Source organism: Sorex araneus, chromosome 2 (genome assembly GCF_027595985.1).
Source record: "Sorex araneus isolate mSorAra2 chromosome 2, mSorAra2.pri, whole genome shotgun sequence".
Classification (NCBI taxonomy): Eukaryota; Metazoa; Chordata; class Mammalia; order Eulipotyphla; family Soricidae; genus Sorex; species Sorex araneus.
This window is the reverse complement of record NC_073303.1, coordinates 132,081,211-132,100,580: the sequence shown is the minus strand read 5'-3', so window position 1 is coordinate 132,100,580 and position 19,370 is coordinate 132,081,211. Positions and strand designations below refer to the sequence as shown.

General features: G+C 50.4%; 1 protein-coding gene across 8 annotated transcripts in view; it reads right to left on the bottom strand.

The window, feature by feature from the left end:
- The window catches only part of TNK2 (tyrosine kinase non receptor 2), a 38,401-nt gene that overhangs the window by 14,510 nt on the left and 4,521 nt on the right, over nt 1–19,370 (bottom strand). For 2 of the 8 annotated variants that reach the window (XM_055125176.1, XM_055125175.1), the window contains exon 1: nt 4,872–4,893. The exons of 1 other annotated variant lie outside the window; for it this stretch is intronic. Coding sequence is in view for 4 of the 7 variants with exons in the window: in XM_055125180.1 (XP_054981155.1) it covers nt 3,027–3,104 (78 nt within the window). In the remaining 3 variants the exon portion in view is untranslated. Of the gene's footprint in view, nt 1–3,026; nt 3,145–4,871; nt 4,939–19,370 lie in introns of those variants that run through there. 5 more of the 8 variants (XM_055125181.1, XM_055125182.1, XM_055125177.1 and 2 more) reach the window with 4 other exon arrangements.

Here is a 19,370-nt window from a genome sequence, read left to right as displayed (position 1 = left end):
ACTCGAATGTGTCATTTCCCCCAAACGCACAGCCACCAAGCTTCCCCTCCGCAAAGGCAGCTGCCACTGATGACTCCAAAGCTGTGCTCAGGCCCCAAGACGTTCTGCTCTACCAGCCTGGTGAGGAAACGGAGCCTGAAGGTGTGGCTGAGCACTGCAGCTCAAGGTTGCGCCCAGAGACACCAGGGACAGGTGCATGCTGGCAAGTGTCCTAACCACTGCACAATCTCCCGGTCCCTGTCATTAATGACTTTCTTTTCTATCTCCTGCTAGACTTTGTTTTTCCTACATACGAAGATTCACACATCATCCACAAGGTTCCGCTTGCTTTCACTTAACACTCATCTTTCTCTCACTGTTTTGGGGGTGGGGGCGGAGCAGGGAATCTCACTCAGTGGGGTTGGGGGCTACTCCCAGTTCCAGTGCTCAGGAGACCATGTGGTACCGGGAATGAAACCTAGGCCTCCAGCATACAGCAACACACATGCTCAGTGTTCCCAGCCTTGAGCTGTCTTGCTGGCCCCGGCCCATTTCCTCTGCCCTTTTTTCCTCCTTTAAAAATGTTTTTTTGCGTCAAGGCCACACCCAGCAGTCTTTGAGGCTACTCCCAGCTTGTGGCTTAGAGGTCACTCTCGCTGGTGCTTGGGACCATATAAGGTTCAAGGGATGGGACCCAGGCTTCCTGCCTATGAAGCACGCCCCTTCTCCTGACTCCTTAACGACAGCAACTGATTCAAATACGGAAACACACACCATGTGCTGGCCAGACTGAAACACACTGGCAGCCACGCAGCCCGTGGGCTAGCAGCGACTCTGCAGAGCCCAGTGGGCCTTGAAGTCAGCAGCCCGGCCCAGCACACATCAGGGCCATGCTCAGACGCCTCGACAACCAGCCCCCTGGGACTCCCTGCACAGTCCCCACTGAGGACACGGGCGGGGGGGGGAAGGACAGCTGCCCCTAGCCTCCCTCCTCCCCGACTCAGGCCTCACAGCCCCACTTCGAGCCTTGTGCGCTAAGGGTGGGCCTGTTGCCCCTGCACTCTGCCAGGAGCAGAGACATGCCCAGGCTGTTCCGGGCATGACCAGGAGTGACTGGAGGCAATAAGAAGCTCTCGGCTCAAACCCAGACTCCTCTGTCAGGGCAACTGAGAGGGGGTCCAGACTTGAGACCCCATGGGACCGTTCCTGGGTCACTTGCGGGAAAGCTCTGCGGCTCCCTAGGCCCAAGGCTGCAAACTGGCCTGCAGACCAGTGCCTGGAAACTGCTGCCCGGGGTACACAGTCCCAGGAGGGTACTGGGCAGAGGGGGCTGGGAATGAGACCACAGACCATTCTGCACTACCCCAAATCACACAAACCAAACTCAGGAAGGTGACAATTCCATGTAAATCCTGTGACCCTGGAATGGAATCCAATCCACATATGAGCAAGAAAGGCACGTTTACAGGTTTCTAGTTTTTGTTTGTTCCGGGGCCACTCCTGGTCTGATGCTCAGGAACCAGGAGGTGCTGGAGATCAAACCCAGGCAATATGTGCTCGATTATCGAGCTCTCTCCTCGTCCTGCTTCTGCAGTTCGAATACACTGACACTTTCTGGAATGGAACTGCAGTGCGAACTACGGGAAAGCTGGTCTTTGCTTTGTTCAGAAAGTAGCAAAACTTGTTTGCCATTTGAAAATATGTCCTGGTGGCGACCCACCTAGTCGGGACTTGTAGACGGTGCCTTCGCGGGTTTCCACCTGAGACAGCACATCTGAGTACTTCATTCTGCCATCATGCACACACACAACATGTAAATTGCTAGAACTAGTTCTGTGCTTCCTTAGTTTGGGGCCTCATCTGGCTCAGGGCTCTGGGGTTACTCCTGGAAGTGCTCGGGGGACCATGCAGTGCCAGGGGGTACAAACCAGGCCCCCTGCATGCAAAGCATGTACTCCAGGCCTTTGAGCTGCAGGGCCAGAATCACTTTCATTTCTCCTATATGTTACAAGGGTCCACCCCCCCACACACACAGCCCATCCCATAGTGAACAGGTTTTGCTTCTATTCACCTCATCTATGAAGAATATCAATACAGTACTAGCCAACACTCCACCATGTATGTGAATTCACTTATTCTTAATGTGTTACCAAAAAGAGGGTATGAGCACCACTGCTTTCCTGAGAAACCCCAAAGGTAACCCCCATACCCCAGTTCCGCCCTGAACTGTCTCTCTGGACAGGTCAGGGGGATATTTCCATGATCATCTCCAGGAAGCAGCAGCAGAGGGACCCCACCTCCTGATAGCTCAGACTTAAAATGAGGGGCTCTTAGACTCACCAGGGCAAGAGGTCTACAAGACCCTTCCTCGTAATCCTAGTCCCCAAGTCTCAGCTCCCCATCCTCCTTGGGGCAGGAGTGGGCTGCTGTGAAAATAGCTCTCAGGCCCACCCTGGGTGTTCAGGGCAGGGAGCACCCATAGGCACCTTCCCTGAAGCAGCCCAGAAAAGCAATCCTGAGGCTGGAGTTTGCCTTGTAGTAGGCCGACCGGGCTCAATCCCTGGCGTCCCATAGGGTCCTCCAAGCTGATTAGGAATCCCTGTGTGCAGATCTAGGGCTAAGCCTTGGGCACCACTGGGTGCGCCTCCCCGCCACTCCCCTTCCCCCCAAAGAAAAGGACAATCTAACCTGTTCCTTTCCCCACAGGAAATGTCTGCACAGCAGCACACCCCCACTCCCTGCCCTGAGCATGGTCGGGGAGGACAGCAGGAGCCTGAGAAGAGTCTGGGTCCCTCACGCCCCCCCCCCCCAGCTCATTCCCACAGCCCCAGTCTGTCAACAAAGCACAAAGAAGTTGGGGTGCAGCACCCCCAGCTCAGAGGGTACATCTTTCTGACATGTGCGGCCTACCTGGCCGTGCCATTGTGGCTGGCGCCTATCCCAGGAGCAATCATGCAGTGGCCAGGACAGTGGCCAGACTCCTCGGCACTGCCAGCACATCTCGGGAGCTGACCCAGGGCTGCCCGCCTACAGCCGCCCCCACTCACTGTGTACAGTCGCCGCCGCAGTCTGGCCAGGAGAGGGAAGGAGAGCTCCAGGCCAGGGAACCGGCGAGCTGCTGGCATCTCCACGGAGCTGGACCCCTGACCGGGTCCCTGGGGCTCTGGCCTGAGAAGCGGGATGGGGTGGGGCAGCTCCTGAGCTTCCAGGCGTTCCCCCAGCCCTCAGCGGCAGGGGTGAGAGGAAACAGGACAGAGGAAGGCCTCTCTTCTGGGCTGCCCAGCTGCTGTCACAGCTGGCACGGCCAGCAGGGAGCAGGGGCCACGGTCCCTGTTCTCTGGCAGGCGGCAGCCGGCCGGCCGCTGTCCTGTCCTTCTCTGGGGCTCCCCCACCCGCCAGCCTGCCCGCCCTCCTGCTGCCCGCCTCCTACCCTCCCCAGCTCAGCGGCTCTGACAGGCTGAAAAGGGACCTTTCTGAATCACTGCCAAGAGGGCTGCGGGATGGGGCTCTTCCTCCCCGCCACTCACTCGGCCCCCCTGCCTCCCCAGACACAAGGCCCCCTGTCTCCAGCTTCCACCCCAGCCCCCACAGTCACAGCCGATTCTCCTGGGCCTTCAGGGAGCAGACTCGCCAGCCTAGTGCAGGGGACAAAGAAGGACTCCCAGCCCCAAGGGGCTTCTCTGTGGGGGTCTGATACTCTGCTGCGCTGGCTCCTGGCTCAGACCCCACGTGGCCCTGTTACCCAGGTGCCCGACAGAAGCAGGAGACCCTGTCAGAGTGGGGCAGCCCAGTGGGGGAGGGGGCTCACCACCCCTCCCCTGAAACGGCACTGTGTGCCGCCCACACACTTAGGGTGTCCTCCCCAGACCACTGGGCCTGGCTCCACCCCCCCAACACACAGACAAGACTCCCACCCCCTCTACCAGGAGTTTCTGGAAAAGCCCCCACAGACACAGATTACGTTCCTAGAGTGGACAAATGATCCCTCTGCCCCTCCTCAAAAGGCACCAGCTGCTCCAGCCCTGCTCCCGCCCGCCCCACACACCTGACAGCTGGGGGAAGCTCTCCCAGCCTGCAAGCCCACCCATTCCTCACACACTCCCTGGTCCCTGCCAGCTAGCTGGCGGCCAGCCGCGGAGACAGCTGGGAAGAGGGCTGGGGCGGCGGCCTCCCCCCACCCCCATGCTCTCTGCATGATGCCCTTCAGCGCTGACCAGCCCCGTCACCAAGGTACCAGAGGAAAAGGTACTTCTTGGTCAGAGCCTGGGGCAGGGATGAGCGCTGGGGACAGTCTTAGCAACTGTCTCCTCCCTGTCACACGGAATCCTCTGGGTCCAGCCTCCCTGCAGTCCATGTGAGTCGTTAGTCTGGGGTCCCGGGTAGTGGGCAGGCGGAGGTCAGGCCAAGATCAGCTGGGATGCCTTCCCTGTCCCGGGAAGCCAGGGCTGTCTGCAGCGGGTGCACGGGCTGCGGACCCGACCACAAACCCAACCACCCCAGCACCCCCCCAGCGCGCGTCCTGCGTCCCCCTCCCCCACGCGCTGACGAGCCCGAGCAGCGCAGCGGGAGCGGGAGCGGGCGGAGGTGTGCGGAGGGGGTGGGGGATTGGTCATCTAGGCCAGCGGCTGCTGCCCCCTGCCGCCCAGGGAGCGGGCCACCGGGCAGCCCCCACCTGGAGACACTGACACCCGGCCAGGGTACTGTCCAGGGACCTCCCTCCCCCAGCAGGGGTTGCGGTGCCCCTCCCCCAACCCCTCCCTGCCCACGCCCCTCCCCCAGCCCATCCCCCAACACATAGCGCAGGGGAGGCGGGGCAGGGCGGGGGTCTCGTCTGCAGCCACCCTGCAGCTGGGCCGGGCCCCCGCTCCCTCTGGCCTGGCTGTGACACCCACCTGCGCAAGGTGTACACGGCGGGATGGGCCCTTCGTGGCCACAGGTCGTGCACTAGCAGCTGACAACAGACGGCTCGGCTGACCTCTCCGTGGCTGAGCGGCCACTACCCCAGCCCCACGACATGTGCCCAGGCTGAGGCCCGGCAGCCCCCACGCGGAAACAACGCACAGGCGCCTCCTCCCCCACAGCCCAGGAGCCCGCAGGCACCCACGCAACCCTCTCATTCCACTGGCATCCGAGGCATCCGCCCACTCCTCAGCACAGGTATTCAGGACTGAGCTCAGGGCAGGCTCCCACTTCCTGCGCTGGGGGACGCGGGGAACACCCACACAATACACCCCCACACACCACGCCTCTGCACACACCCCTACACATACACACCCCAACATACACCCTCACCCCCCCCCCCCCCCCCGACACACACACACACAGGGGTAATGTTTGGGACCCAAGAGGGCACTGCGGCCTGACAGGGAGGGAGTCTATTCCGGCAGAGACTTCCGCAGCTTACTATTGCCCTACTGCTGAAACCTGTTTAGGGAGCAGTTGCCGGACCCCCAAAGAGTTCCCTTTTCCAAATGGGCAGGATGAGTCTGGCCCAAATTCCATCTCCTCTTACTCCCCTCTAGGCCACCCTAAGACCCTCCCTATCCCTGCCAACCATCCTGGTGTTAGGTGCAGGACCTGGGGTAGGGGGTGGGGTGGCTCACCCCACTGACACACCCTGTTTGTTGCTAACTTGCTTTCTTCTAGCAGTGACAGCCTCTCTCTTTGGCCCCTCACTGCTCCTATCTCCCCCACAGCATCAGTAAAGTGACAAATCCACACTGAGGAGCAGACATGACATGTAAGTTCCGGCCAAGAGGATTTTTCCAAAACAACCTACCGTATTCTCAGGAATATATGCCAGCCACACTTGCAGGCCAGGCCTCTCCTCTTCAACACAGAGAAAAAATATCCTGGTTCAAGAAGGGGGGCTTTGAGCTCCACTTCTAGCCAGCGGGTCATCCAGGCCTGCCCACCACACACAGCCCCTGGGAACTCAGGCCTCGTCTTGGAGGGATCTGCACAGGCAGGCCCACAGCTGCAGGCCAGCCTGAGTCTTACAGCACACTGGTCTGGGGAGGAGGCTGGCTCCAGGCCAAGGCACAGACGGGGCGATTCAGACACAGCCTCTCCAGCTCCGACACCAGGGCCCACTCTCCCAGCCCCGAGGACAGACTTCTTGGCAGGCTCAGCCCCAAAGCCTCCCCACTCTTACTAACTGTTGTTATTTCCCAAGACCTCTGAACTGCCTCCTCCTTCCCTCTCAGTAGATGCTCCACTGTCTCGGGTCTCCTACTCACTGCTCAGACTTCGCCACTAGGAACCCCACACAAGCTGAGTCCACTCACGTCCTCCAGACCCAAGCCAGCTTTACCAGGGCAGCTGCGCACATACCACTAAAAGCCAGGTCCAAGTACAGCCATTCAGCACCCATCAATTTGGGGTGCATTTCCAGAACGTGACTGAAAACCTGCAAGCTAACATCAGCCACCTCACTGGGACCCTGGTCCCAGTGGTGATTCCCTACCTTCCCCTCTGAACAGGTTACAAAACCTTGTTCTGGTTTCTTCTTTATCCCAAAGACACCTGGGCTGAAGCCTTGGCATGGCCACTTTCCAGTTGGACAACTTCTGGGCAAATGACTTACTTCTAAGCCTTAATTTCCTCCTCTGTGAAACAGGGATAAATAGCACCTCCTTCAGAGAATGCAGATTCAACAAGATAATGAGTAGCACACTTAGCACAGTGCAGGCGAGTCATTTCCTATTGTTCTGTTCACCCCTGCACCCTGACCTGAAGGCCCCCTTTATCAACATCCTCTGGGACTGCTCACTGAGTCAAACCTGAGGCCCTCAGGACCACTCCTTTCTTACTCTTCTTCCCAATGCCAGACTCCAACTCAGTCAAACATTGCCCCTTCCCTGAACATACCCAACTCAGGTTCGCTTGGAGGGCACACCCAGCAGTCCTCCTGGCGGTGCTCTAGACGGGACCAAGCTCCCCAAAGTTCCCCAGCCATTTAATCTGGCCTGTGTCTTCCATCTACTATCTTCCTGACATTCCTGTCTGGCAGTAGTACAAACCCCTTGTACGCCTCTCAAGACCTGAGTCAATGGTCATTGCTGCAAATTCCTGTTTCCCACTCAAGAAGATTCTTTTTCGCCAGGCTTCCCATGTTATTTTGTTAAAATAACATCTGAAGCCAGGAATGTTATGAACACATAATAGTATATGTGAAAACCAACAAATTAAAATTACTTAAACAAGGGGCTGGAGCGATAGCACAGTGGGTAGGGCATTTGCCTTGCACGTGGCCAACCCAGGTTCAATTCCCAGCATCCCATATGGTCCCCCAGCACCGCCAGGAGTAATTCCTGAGTGCAGAGCCAGGAGTAACCCCTGTGCATCGCCGGGTGTGACCCGAAAAGAAAAAAAAATTTCTTAAACTATCCATCATGGCCTGACTCTCATTAATGACATCATTGCCCAAACACGGCATATTAACGCCATGGGAGTTAATATGGCATATTAACTTCCTTTAGGGGAGCCCAGGCACCTCTGTGGGGCTTTGTGGACTTTTTTTTTGTAACACTTTTATTGAATCACTGTGAGACAGACCCTTACAAAGCTGTTCATGATTGGATTTCAGTCAGTATTCCAATCCCCATCCCTCCACCAGTGTGCATTTCCCAGCACCAGTGTCCCCAGTTTCCCTCCTAGCACACTCCAACTTCCACCCCCTGCCTACCTCTATGGCAGGCACTTTTCTTCTCTCTCTTTCTCTCTCTCTCCACCCCCCCCAACCTTTTGGCCATTGTGGTTTGCAATATTGATGCTTTATGTACTTTAAAGTGACACCTGGACACCTGTTGCACCTTAAAGGCAGCATCTGACAAGAACCTTCTAAAAGGGAATTCAAGTCTTTGTTCTAGGAGAAAAGAGGCCCCCTTTTCTCTGTGAGCTGGTGACACCTCTGCTCCAGCGGACATTAGGAATAAGCCTGCTTGGTCTCCCCACGCCCATTATTCCTAACTGAGAAAAGCAAGGGCTCTCATAGAAAGAAAAGCTGTCAAAATCATCACAGGTGGTCTAGTCCCGGGTCATTGGGGTGCTTAACATTAAACCCAACTCTTCTTCAAATGAACCAAAACTTGGAAGCATTTTGTAGTTCTTTCATGAGCTACAAGCCGAAGTTGGGGCCTGCACCTACCGAGACATGACTCTGAGAGCACGCCCAGGAGCACTTCCCCACTGGGCATGACAGAGGGGAAACTCCTGCAGCTACCAGGCATGCACGCATGTACGCCAGGCACTTCCAGGAGCCAGGGCTGGGATGCTAAGTGCCTTAGAGAGCGGCCTCCTGTCCAACCTCTGGCCTAGGCCTCAGCACAACCCCAACGCCTGCCAGTGAGCCCCTGGGAAGGGAAAGGATCCACCTCCCAGTGAATAGACATTCCCAAGCTGGTTCAGGCCTCACCCTCTGAGAGAGCTTCCAGTTGAAGGGGTCTATTATTAGGCCCAGAAGCTGGGGTGGGGCAAGGACACAGAGCTGTAAATTTAGAGTACTTAGTCTGGAGGGATGCCTGACCTCAAAACCAGGCCTACTCCAGAACCCCAAGAGCCAGGAACTTCCAGGAGGCAGAGCCCAGATGAGGAAGGGTCTAAACCTGGGAGTGGGGTCAGGCACTCACAGACACTGAACACAAAAATCTCACTCTATCCTGCCCATGTATTTACAGATGGAAGCAACAGGACTGGAGCAAGGCTCAATGGGCTGAGTGCACATGGGGCTCATTCCCAGAGCAAGCCGCAAGTGTAACGATGGGGGAGGAGGGGAAAGGGGCAGCAGTCCCTAAGGAAGGGCAGATGCAGCTCTCCCAGGCCCCACTGTCGTGAGGAAGTGGATCTTGGAAAGAGGTGCAGTTCAGGAAGAGGAAGATTCCCTCCAGACCTGGAGGAGCAGCTCTGGCAGGCAAAGAGAAGACCCCCCCACCACCACCACCAATGTGTCCCCACCCAGTTAGGGCCCCTGGCACCAGGATGCTCTGGCGGTAGAGCTGCTGAGGGAGGAAGCAGCCCTCACCACCTCTCTCTGCTGGCCTCACACTCACATACACAGGGGCTCGGGGAAAACGAGGAGCAGAAGTTGTACTCCTAAGTTCCCAGGAAGGTAGGAGAGATGTGGCTCTTGACTCCCTAGATCATTCCTGTTCTACGGGCAGGGAGGAGCCCAGAGAGGAAGAGACAAAGCCAGGATTCAGAATACAGGCTAAGATGGCAGACTGGGGACAGATACAGAAGGATGTCTCTCATATGTGGGATATGAAGAAGCAAATGGTCAAAGGACTAAGAACTGGTCTTTAGAACTATGCATATCTGGGAAAGGATTAGGGGAGTATACATGGTGGTGAGGGGCTTGTGGTGGGGGGCATAGTGTTGGAACATCACATGCGTGAAACCCTACCATCAATAGTATTGTAAAGCATGCTGCATAAAATATTTAATCATTTTAGGCTTCGGATGATGCCTCCAAAGGGCAGAGCTGCAGTCTTACTCATGAAATAAACACCACATTTATTTCATGTACATTCTGTACTCATACATTCTGGGCAGCAGTTTAAAGATAAAATGGATAAAATGGAGACCTCCCCCCTCCCCCCACCTCCCCACCCCCCCCAAAGAGAAAAGATTCTACATGTGTACGAAATTTCACTCCTTCCCCAAACACCAAAGGAATCATGAGGTGTTTTTGAAAGACAAAAGTCCCAGCTGGAGACAAGAGTGTCTCCTGCGGCTTCTGAAGCAAGAAAAAAAGATACCAACACTGGGTTCCCAGTAAATACTCTATCCAGGTCATGTACAAAGAAGCTCTATCAGCAAGGCCCCTAGTGCTGTATTTCCCTGCCTATAAAAAAAGAACAAAAACACTACCCAATCACCCAAGAAAAGCCTCTAATATGGAGAAAGCAAAACCAAGCAACAGCTACAAGAAACACAACTTCATAAACTATATCCTCAGATCTGTGGCCTCAAAATAAGAATTAAAAAAAATTTTTTAAGTAAGGGGAACAAAATATTACAAACATGATAGAAGACAAAAATTTCAATAGATCCATCGCCCACTCCACCCAGTTGAATCTGATCCACAGTGTGCACTGCAGATTTGTTGGGTGGGAAAAAGCGGAAATGGTTTCAAATTTGAAGGCACATACAGATCACCTGAGGATGCTGCCTGAATGCAGATTCCAATTCCAGAGCAGTGGGACTAGGCTGAAGCTCTCGTTTCCGACAAGCTCCCAGTGACCTGAAGTGAGCCCTGAAGACTGCCAGTTCAGAAACAAGGAACTTCTCTGAATCCTGCAGCATTTCAGTGTCAAGTCTGGAAATGTGCAGCTCTGGGGGACCTGCTCCATGTGATTCTCATCAACTGGTCTAGGTGAGAGGGCACTGTGTCTCTAAGTTTCTTGAGGTGATCCCAGTGACCACGGCTCTGGAGAAAATCTGTGATTATGTCAATCATTCATTCATCTGGCCAGAAAAAAAAAAAAAAGATTTCAAATGATCAAATGATTTCTTCTACTACTGTCCTGGCCACTCTCTCAGAAGGCCTGGCTTCAGGGCTATGAGGTGTAGTTTATAAGACCACTTATACAGATGAAGATGCCAGGAGATGAAGAAAGTATTCCATTAATTCCCAAGTAGGGGGCTGGAGAGATGGGGTGAAGGTGCTTGCCTTGCATGCAGCTGAACCCAGCTCAATCCCTGGCACTGCGCATAGTTCCCCTGAATACCACCAGGAGTGATTCCTGAGTTCAGAGATAGCAGCAGGCCCTGAGCACCACTGGTTATGACCAAAAGCTAAAAAAAAACATTTTTTTAACAGTAATTATAAGGAATTAATACTGAGAGTCTTGCGGCTGGAGCAATAGCATATCGGGTAGGGCATTTGCCTTGCACTCGGCCAACCTGGGTTCAATTCCCAGCATCCCATATGATCCCCTGAGCACTGCCAGGAGTAATTCCTGAGTGCAGAGCCAGAAGTAACCACTGTGCATTGCCGGGTGTGACCCAAAAAGCAAAAAAAAAAAAAAAAACAACCTTGAGATTGTTTACAATCAATCTATTTTGTTTGGTGCCACAGATCAAGTCCACGCACGAAGTCATAGTTTCCTTCCTTCCTTCCTTCCTTCCTTCCTTCCTTCCTTCCTTCCTTCCTTCCTTCCTTCCTTCCTTCCTTCCTTCCTTCCTTCCTTCCTTCCTTCCTTCCCCTCCTTCCTTCCCCTCCTTCCCCTCCTTCCTTCCCCTCCTTCCTTCCCCTCCTTCCTTCCTTCCTTTCCCTCCTTCCTTTCCCTCCCTCCCTCCCTTCCTTCCGTTCTTTTTAATTTAGACATTTTCAGTCCGTCAAGTCCTTTTTGGAAAATTTTAAGTCAGATGTATTTATTATCTCCCTGGCCAAGAAACTTAACCCAGGGGCTGGAGTGATAGCACAACAGGTAGGGCATTTATCTTGCACACGGCCGACCCAGGCTCGATTCCCAGCATTACACCTGGTCCCCCAAGCATTGCCAGGAGTAATTCCTGAGTGCAGAGCCAGGAATAACCCATGAGCATCACTGCGTGTGACCTAAACCCCCCCCCCAAAAAAAAAGAAAGAAAATAAAAGAAACTTAACCCATTCTTCCAATGTTTATTATTTAAATTAAATTTGATTTTTATGTGATCCCATGCCACATATGGGGTCAAATAATATCAACAAATATTTGTCATAATTAAAATTACAATAGCAAAGATGAAGTTTGTAAAGTTCAGGAAATCTAGAATAGAGATCAAAGACCAAAAACTGGAAAACAAAAGTGAAAAAATAAAAAGAAATAAACATTCTGTTGGGGGTGGGGTTGGCACACTATTTGCATGAAACCTATCATTAAGAGTACTGTGAACCATGGTGCCTAAAATAAAATTTAAAAATGAGTAACAATTTTAAAAGAGAAAAATAAAACAGAGGATCAGTATAGAAAGTTCAAAATCTAAATAAAAGGATATCCAAAGGAAAAAGAATAGCCAGGAAAGGATTGGAGCACAGCTTTGCTTGCAGGAGCCCCAGACTGGGCCGCTGGCATTGCATGGTCCTCTGAGTACTGCGGGAAGCAGCTACTGAACCAGAAGCAGCCCTGAGATGTGGGGTGAGATCCAAAATTTTTAAAAGAGAGAAAGAATAGAAGGTGGAGGAAATGGACAAAGGAAACTACGAGAGACAGCTCAAGGGCTCAAAGGCCGTGCATGCTCAAGGCCCCAAATTTAGTCCCTGGCACAAACAGTTGCTGGCTCAACCCCTGAAGAAAACAGTACTGAGAGTCCCCTGAGATTGAGCTACACTGAGTGTAGCCCTGGTGGTCCCTGAACAGTTTGTGAAGAGATGAAATGATCAAAACAACACAAGAGAATGTCCTAGACTGGACATGTAAGTTGCCAAATCAAGATTTGGATCTTTTGAGCACAAAGAATGGCCCAGCTCATAGTGACCAGCACTGCAGGACACTGGGATAAAGAATAACTTCGAATCAGGGCTCAAGGCCAAACACCAAGACCACATCCAGACGGACAGTTAATCTTCAATAAGGGAGCTGAGAACACAAAATGGATATAAGCAGGCTCTTCAACAACTGGGGTTGGGAAAACTGGATAACTACATGTAAGAAATTAAAGGTAGATCCGTATCTTATACCTCACACAAAAGGCAACTCAAAGTGGATCAAAGACCATGAAATCTGACCAGAAACTATAAAGCACACCAAGGAAAATATAGGCAGAACACTTCAAGATCTGGACCTCAAAGGAGTCTTTAATGATCTGATACTACTGTAAAGGCAACAAAATAAAAAGTAAACAAATGGGACTACATAAGAATTTCTACATGGTAAAAGAAACACAGGCTAAAACTAAAAGACAGCTAGCAGAACAAGAAAAAACATTTGCATTCAACACATCAACAAAGGGTTGATATCTAGGATATATAAAGTACTCACAAAGGTCAACTTAAAAATACTGAAGAGCCCTATCAAAAAAAATAGGGAGAGCACTCTCCCTCTCGGACCCTGCCCCCTGCGGAAGAGAGCTCGGATCCCCCCCGCGGCCACGGCCTGGGGCCCCGGAGACCCCAGACTCCGACCCTCTCGACCCTCTCGCACCTCTGAGTCTCCCTGCGGTGGGCCTGACCCCTCCATCTCTACCAGGTGATTGGCACTCTCCCTCTCGGACCCGGCCCACTGTGGAAGAGCGCTCGGATTCCCAGGCGGCCACGGCCTGGGGCCCCGGAGACCCCAGACCCTCTCCGACTCGCGCCTCTGAGTCTCCCTGTGGCGGGCCTGACCCCTCCCATCTCTATCAGGTTGTAAGGGGCGTGTCCACACGTAAGGGGGCGTGGCCTCAAAAGGGGGCATGGCCTCCTTCTGGAGCGGCGGCTGCTCACGCTGCCTGCCGAAGATATTTTCCCCACTCAATGCATTGTGCTCTGGCCTTAATCAATAGAATCTATCCCTCTGAAGAATACTGGTCATCTTAGTCACTTTACGTTAATAGTCAACTGACCTAGCCTATCCTCATTTCACAAAGACTGTTAATGAACTCATCGAGCCGCACATAGAGTCCTTTCTAAAAAGATCATAGCCCCATGCTTTCTCTTGAGACCCCTCTCAAGCTAAGGAGAGCGCCTAATAGTAAAACCCATATCAACAAGAAGAAACAGCGAAAATCCCCACCACCAGCAGAGATGGAAGGGAGGATCTCTGCAACCCCAGCAATGACTCCCCAGAAATATAGTCTCCTCTCTGATAAAGAATTCAGAGAGGAAATCATGAAGATGGTTGAAGAACTCAAAGCAACTATGGAGCGAACATCCAATAAATTAAGGGAGGATATGGATGCAGCATTGGACCTGACACCATGCACAAAAGTCAGATCAAAATGGATTAAAGACCTCAACATCAGACCACAAACCATAAGGTACATTGAAGACAAGGTCGGCAAAATCCTCCACGATATTGAAGATAAAGGTATCTTCAAAGATGACACGGAACTAAGCAATCTAGTAAAAACAGAGATCAACAAATGGGACTACATTAAACTAAAAAGCTTCTGCACCGCAAAAGATACAGTGACCAGAATACAAAGACTATCTACAGAATGGGAAAGGATATTTACACAATACCCATCAGATAAGGGGTTGATATCAAGGGTATATAAAGCACTGGTTGAACTCTACAAGAAGAAAACACCCAACCCCATCAAAAAATGGGGCGAAGAAATTAACAGAAACTTTCCCAAGGAAGAGATATGAATGGCCAAAAGGCACATGAAAAAGTGCTCTACATCACTAATCATCAGGAAGATGCAGATCAAAACAACCATGAGATACCACCTCACACCACAGAGACTAGCACACATCCAAAAGAACAAAAGCAACCTCTGTTGGAGAGGATGTGGGGAGAAAGGGACCCTTCTACACTGCTGGTGGGAATGCCAACTAGTTCAGCCCTTTTGGAAAACAATATGGACGATTCTCAAAAAACTAGAGGTTGATCTCCCATTTGACCCAGCAATATCACTGCTGGGAATATATCCCAGAGAAGCAAAAAAGTATAGTCGAAATGACATATGCACTTATATGTTCATCGCAGCACTGTTTACAATAGCCAGAATCTGGAAAAAACCTGAGTGCCCTAGAACAGATGACTGGTTGAAGAAACTTTGGTACATCTATACAATGGAATACTACACAGCTGTTAGAAAAAATGAGGTCATGAAGTTTGCATATAAGTGGATCGGCATGGAAAGTATCATGCTAAGTGAAATGAGTCAGAAAGAGAGAGACAGACATAGAAAGATTGCACTCATCTGTGGAATATAGAATAGTAGACTAGGAGACTAACACCCAAGAATAGTAGAAATAAGTACCAGGAGGTTGACTCCATGGCTTGAAGGCTGGTCTCTCATTCTGGGCAACTCAGAGAAGGGAACACCAAGTAAAATGTGGTCGGAAGTCATGTGGGGAAAGGGTGATGCATGCCGAATGTAGACTAGAGCCTGAACACAATGGCCACTCAACACCTTTATTGCAAACCACAACACCTAATCAGAGAGAGAGAACAAAAAGGAATACCCTGCCATAGTGGCAGTATAGGGTGGGGGGGAGACGGGACTGGGGAGGGTGGGAGAGATGCTGGGTTTACTGGTGGTAGAGGATGGGCACTGGTGAAGGGATGGGTTCTCGAACTTTGTATGGGGGAAACATGAGCACAATAATGTATAATTCATTTCAATTCTTAATGTAATTTTATTAGATCAATAAAGTCCAGATGAAAAAAAAAATGGGGAGAGAAAATGAGCAGGCACTTCTCAGAAGACAACAAGCAAATGGCTAGTAGGTACATAAAAAAAGTGCTCAGCATCAGTTATCAGTCAGGTAAACCTAAACAAGATCACAATAAAATACCATCTCACATCAGTGAGAATGGCACATATCAAAAATAGCAGGAACAATCTATATTGGCCAAGATATGGTGAAGAAGGAACTCTCACCCACTGCTGGTGGGAATGTTGCTGGCTCAACCCCTGAAGAAAACAGTATAGAGAGTCCCTGAGATTGAGCGGACACAGGACCCCACAATTCCGATTCTGGGCATCTACCCTAGGACTTAGAAGTATTCATTTAAAAAGATGTATCCACAATTATTCACTGCTCTACTTAAACAACAGCTAAAATATAGAATCATTTTAGGTGTCCCATGACAGATAAATGAGTTATGAGATGAGGTATATATACATACAGATGAATACTATGCAGCTGCAAGGAACAATGAAATCATGATTTGCTACAACCTGGTTGGCATTGGAAGCTATCATGCTGAGTAAAGAAAGACAAATACACAACATGATCTCACTTACCTGTGATATACAGAATAACTGGATCAAGTAATATAATGTAGTAAGAGGGGGGAGGCCTAGAACACTCCTGATCCCAAAGTTTAGAAATGAGAAGGCCAGAGAGAAGGAAGAAATCAAGGGAAGAAAGAGGGTGAGAAAGGGAAATAATGGGGGACAGGGTGGGGTCTTGGTTGCACCTGTGCTGTGGGGGAGTGGACAGCCATACATCCAAAGCTCAGAGTCAGCAGCACTGACCACAGGGGATCTGAACTGCAACCACCCACTGTGTACCGTGCCCATCCAAGTGAGAGACGGGAGGGTAGGAAGCACGAGTAGAGGAAAATTGACACTGCTGGTAGGATTAGTGTTGAGATTTTGTGTGCCTAAAACTCAACTATCAATAACTTTGTAACTCATGGTTCTTTAGTTATATAAAAAATAATTTTTAAAAAGGAAATGGCCCAACTCCACAACTAATCTCTGTAAGAACACAATACCCCCTACTCTTTCCAGGTAGATTGGTCCAAGCTGAGAAGTCTGGGTGCTTCTTGGAATGGGGACAGACAGGATCCCCTTTCTGCCTGAAAGCACAGTAGCCACACCCAACACAGCAGCAGCATAGCTCCACAACCAAACCTGCCAAGCTGCCAAGCCACCAGACTGTTCCTGCTCCACAGGCCCTAGCCAAAGGCACCTCTTTCACAGTACTATTGGCCTAGTGGGGTCATAGCAAGTGTATGGGAAAGCTGTGTTGAAGAACTTCAAGCTCAATGCGTGAAAATAACAGAAGACTCAAGTAGCACCAACCAGCCCAGTCAGCCCAGTCAATTGTAGACAGTCAATTGAAGACAATGACTTCAATAACACCACTGTAAGATGTAACAGTTATCACAAACTGACTTTTATGGATCCGCATTTTGATAATTCCATTTGCCTTTGTGTTGTAACAAACAATATGAAGGAAATTTATTTGTGCTTGGGCAGACTAAGTGGTCGTGGGGGAGCTGGGAACACTGGTGGAGAGAAGGCCACACTGGTGGTGAGATTGGTGTTGGAATATTTAGTGACTGTCATCCCGTTGCTCATCGATTTGTTCGAGCAGGCACCAGTAACGTCTCTCATTGAGAGACTTATTGTTACTGTTTTTGGCATATCCAATACGTACGGGTAGCTTATCAGGCTCTGCTGTGCAGGCTTGATACTCTTGGTAGCTTGCCAGGCTCTCCGAGAGGGGCGGAGGAATCGAACTCGGGTCGGCCACATGAAAGGTGAACGCGCAACTGCTGTGCTATCACTCCAAGGAACTATATCATGGGAAACTTGGCAAATCACAGTGTTATAATTAAAAATGAATTAAACGATGGAGATACCATTTTTAAAAAGCTTACTGACTATATAACAGGAAAAAAGACTCATCAAGCAATAAGGAATTATTATGGAATAGAATATTAGAGATAGAAAACAGAAGATTCCACCAATCCCTGGGCCAGAAATAACCAGCACAGGCTCCACAAGGGATCCGAGTGACATGAGTCATTAACTCCAGAACCCGAAAGGCAATGGTCCAGTGTCCTCAAGATTCCAGAGCAAAGCAACTTCAGGTTAACCTCAATGCTTTCCTCAGCTCTTGAGTACCAGGCTGGCGCGCACATCCTCCTGTTGCAGGGAGTCTCTGTAGGATAGGCTCCCAGAATGACAGTGAACCAAGAAAAGGGAGGGTGGGGAGTCAGGAGACCTGGCAGTGAAGGAAATGCCCAGGATGGCTAGCAGGAAGGTCAACTCAGATGCTTCAGGGCACAAGTCTGAACAGCTCTTCAGAAAGATGCATCTGAGAGAAGACCCAGCCAAATGGACAGTGTGAGGAACTCTCCCAGCTTACAGAGGATTTGAAATCATGGGAAGGTACATGGAAAACTAAGCAAACACACACACACAGCACACACACACAGAACAACGAACTTGTGGTATAAGCAAGTCATGGCAGTTTGCTATACCTTACACACACACAAACACACACACACACACAAATTACATTGCAACAAACAACTGGAATGTGAAAATTAATAATGAAGTATTGACAACTGCCCAAAGGTAAACATCAACTGCTTACTGAGGCATAAACAAAATATATACTCTTCATTCAATATTACGATAAAATTCTGGGAGTCAGAGTCTAAGTAAGCCTTGCACACAGCTGATGAGGGTCCAATCCCTGGCACTGCATATGATCCCCTGAGTGCTATCAGGAACGACCCCTGGCTCCAGAGTTAGAAGTAAACCCTGAGCACTGCCAGCGTGGCCACAAAACAAACAACAACAAAAAACCTGGCATGCTATAACATGAATACACTATGCTAAGTGAAATAAGCTAGTCACAGAAAAGACAAACTGGGCCCAGAGAAAAGAATAGGGACTTAGGTGTTCAGTTTTGTAAGACATAAGTTCAAACCCCTGATATCCCACACGTGCTGAATTGATCCTGATCCTTCCGCTGTCTGCCATGCCTATTACCACAGTAATTTCCAGCGATACCAAGTCAGATGTTTGTGAACAAAAAGAGGAACAGCCCCAGAGTCTACTTCAACTGAAAAGATGTGCAAGTCCCTGGCCAGGAAGTGTGCGCCCTGGTGATATGTGTGAGCACCATAATGACCCCACCAAGAACCACAGTGACCCCAGAAAGAACCACAACTATAACCTGTGTGCCTTAACTATGAGCACCACGCACACCGATCACATGTGCAAAACAGGCACGTGCGGTAACACCAACTATAATAAAGCTAAGTGGGAGTGGGGGTTGGGGTAGAGTTAAAAAAAATAAATAATAGGGATGAAACAACAGTACAGTGGGTAGGGCACTTGCTCTGCATGTGACTGACCAGGGTTAGATTCTCAGCACCCCATATTGTCCCCTGAGCACTGCTGGGAGTAATTCCTGAGTGCAGAGCCAGGAGCTACCCCTGAGCATCACCAGGTGTGGCCCGAAAACAAAAAATAATAATAGAAGAAGAGCCTGGGGGTGTGGCTCTCTGGTGAAGTGCCTGCCTTGCATGTGTGAGGCCCTGGGTTCAAGTCCAGACACTGCAAATAATAATTAAGTATAAATAAAAGTGGAATAATGACTGCAAACAATAATTAATAATAACAGAAGAAAACAAAAATTAGCAAGGTCAGGAATACCAGCAGTAGGGCAACTGCCTTGCACGTGTGAGACCCCGAGTTTGATTCTCTACACCACAAAAGAACAAAAAGAAAAATTGTTAGAGAAATGGGAAGTGATTAAATGAAAGGGGGCCACTAATACAGTTCAGTGGGAGACAGCATCTACCTGGTGTATATCAGATCTAGGATCAAACCCCAGCACAGGACAATGGTAATAAACAGTAACAGTGTGTTCTTAAGAAAGGAAAAGCATACTACTACTCTTACTGAATGCCAGAGCAGTCAGGTCTATATTAGCTGAGCACAGCATGTGGCTGCTAGGCTGGCAGGAAGAATCGTTGTTGAATGGGTACAGAGGTCTGCACGAC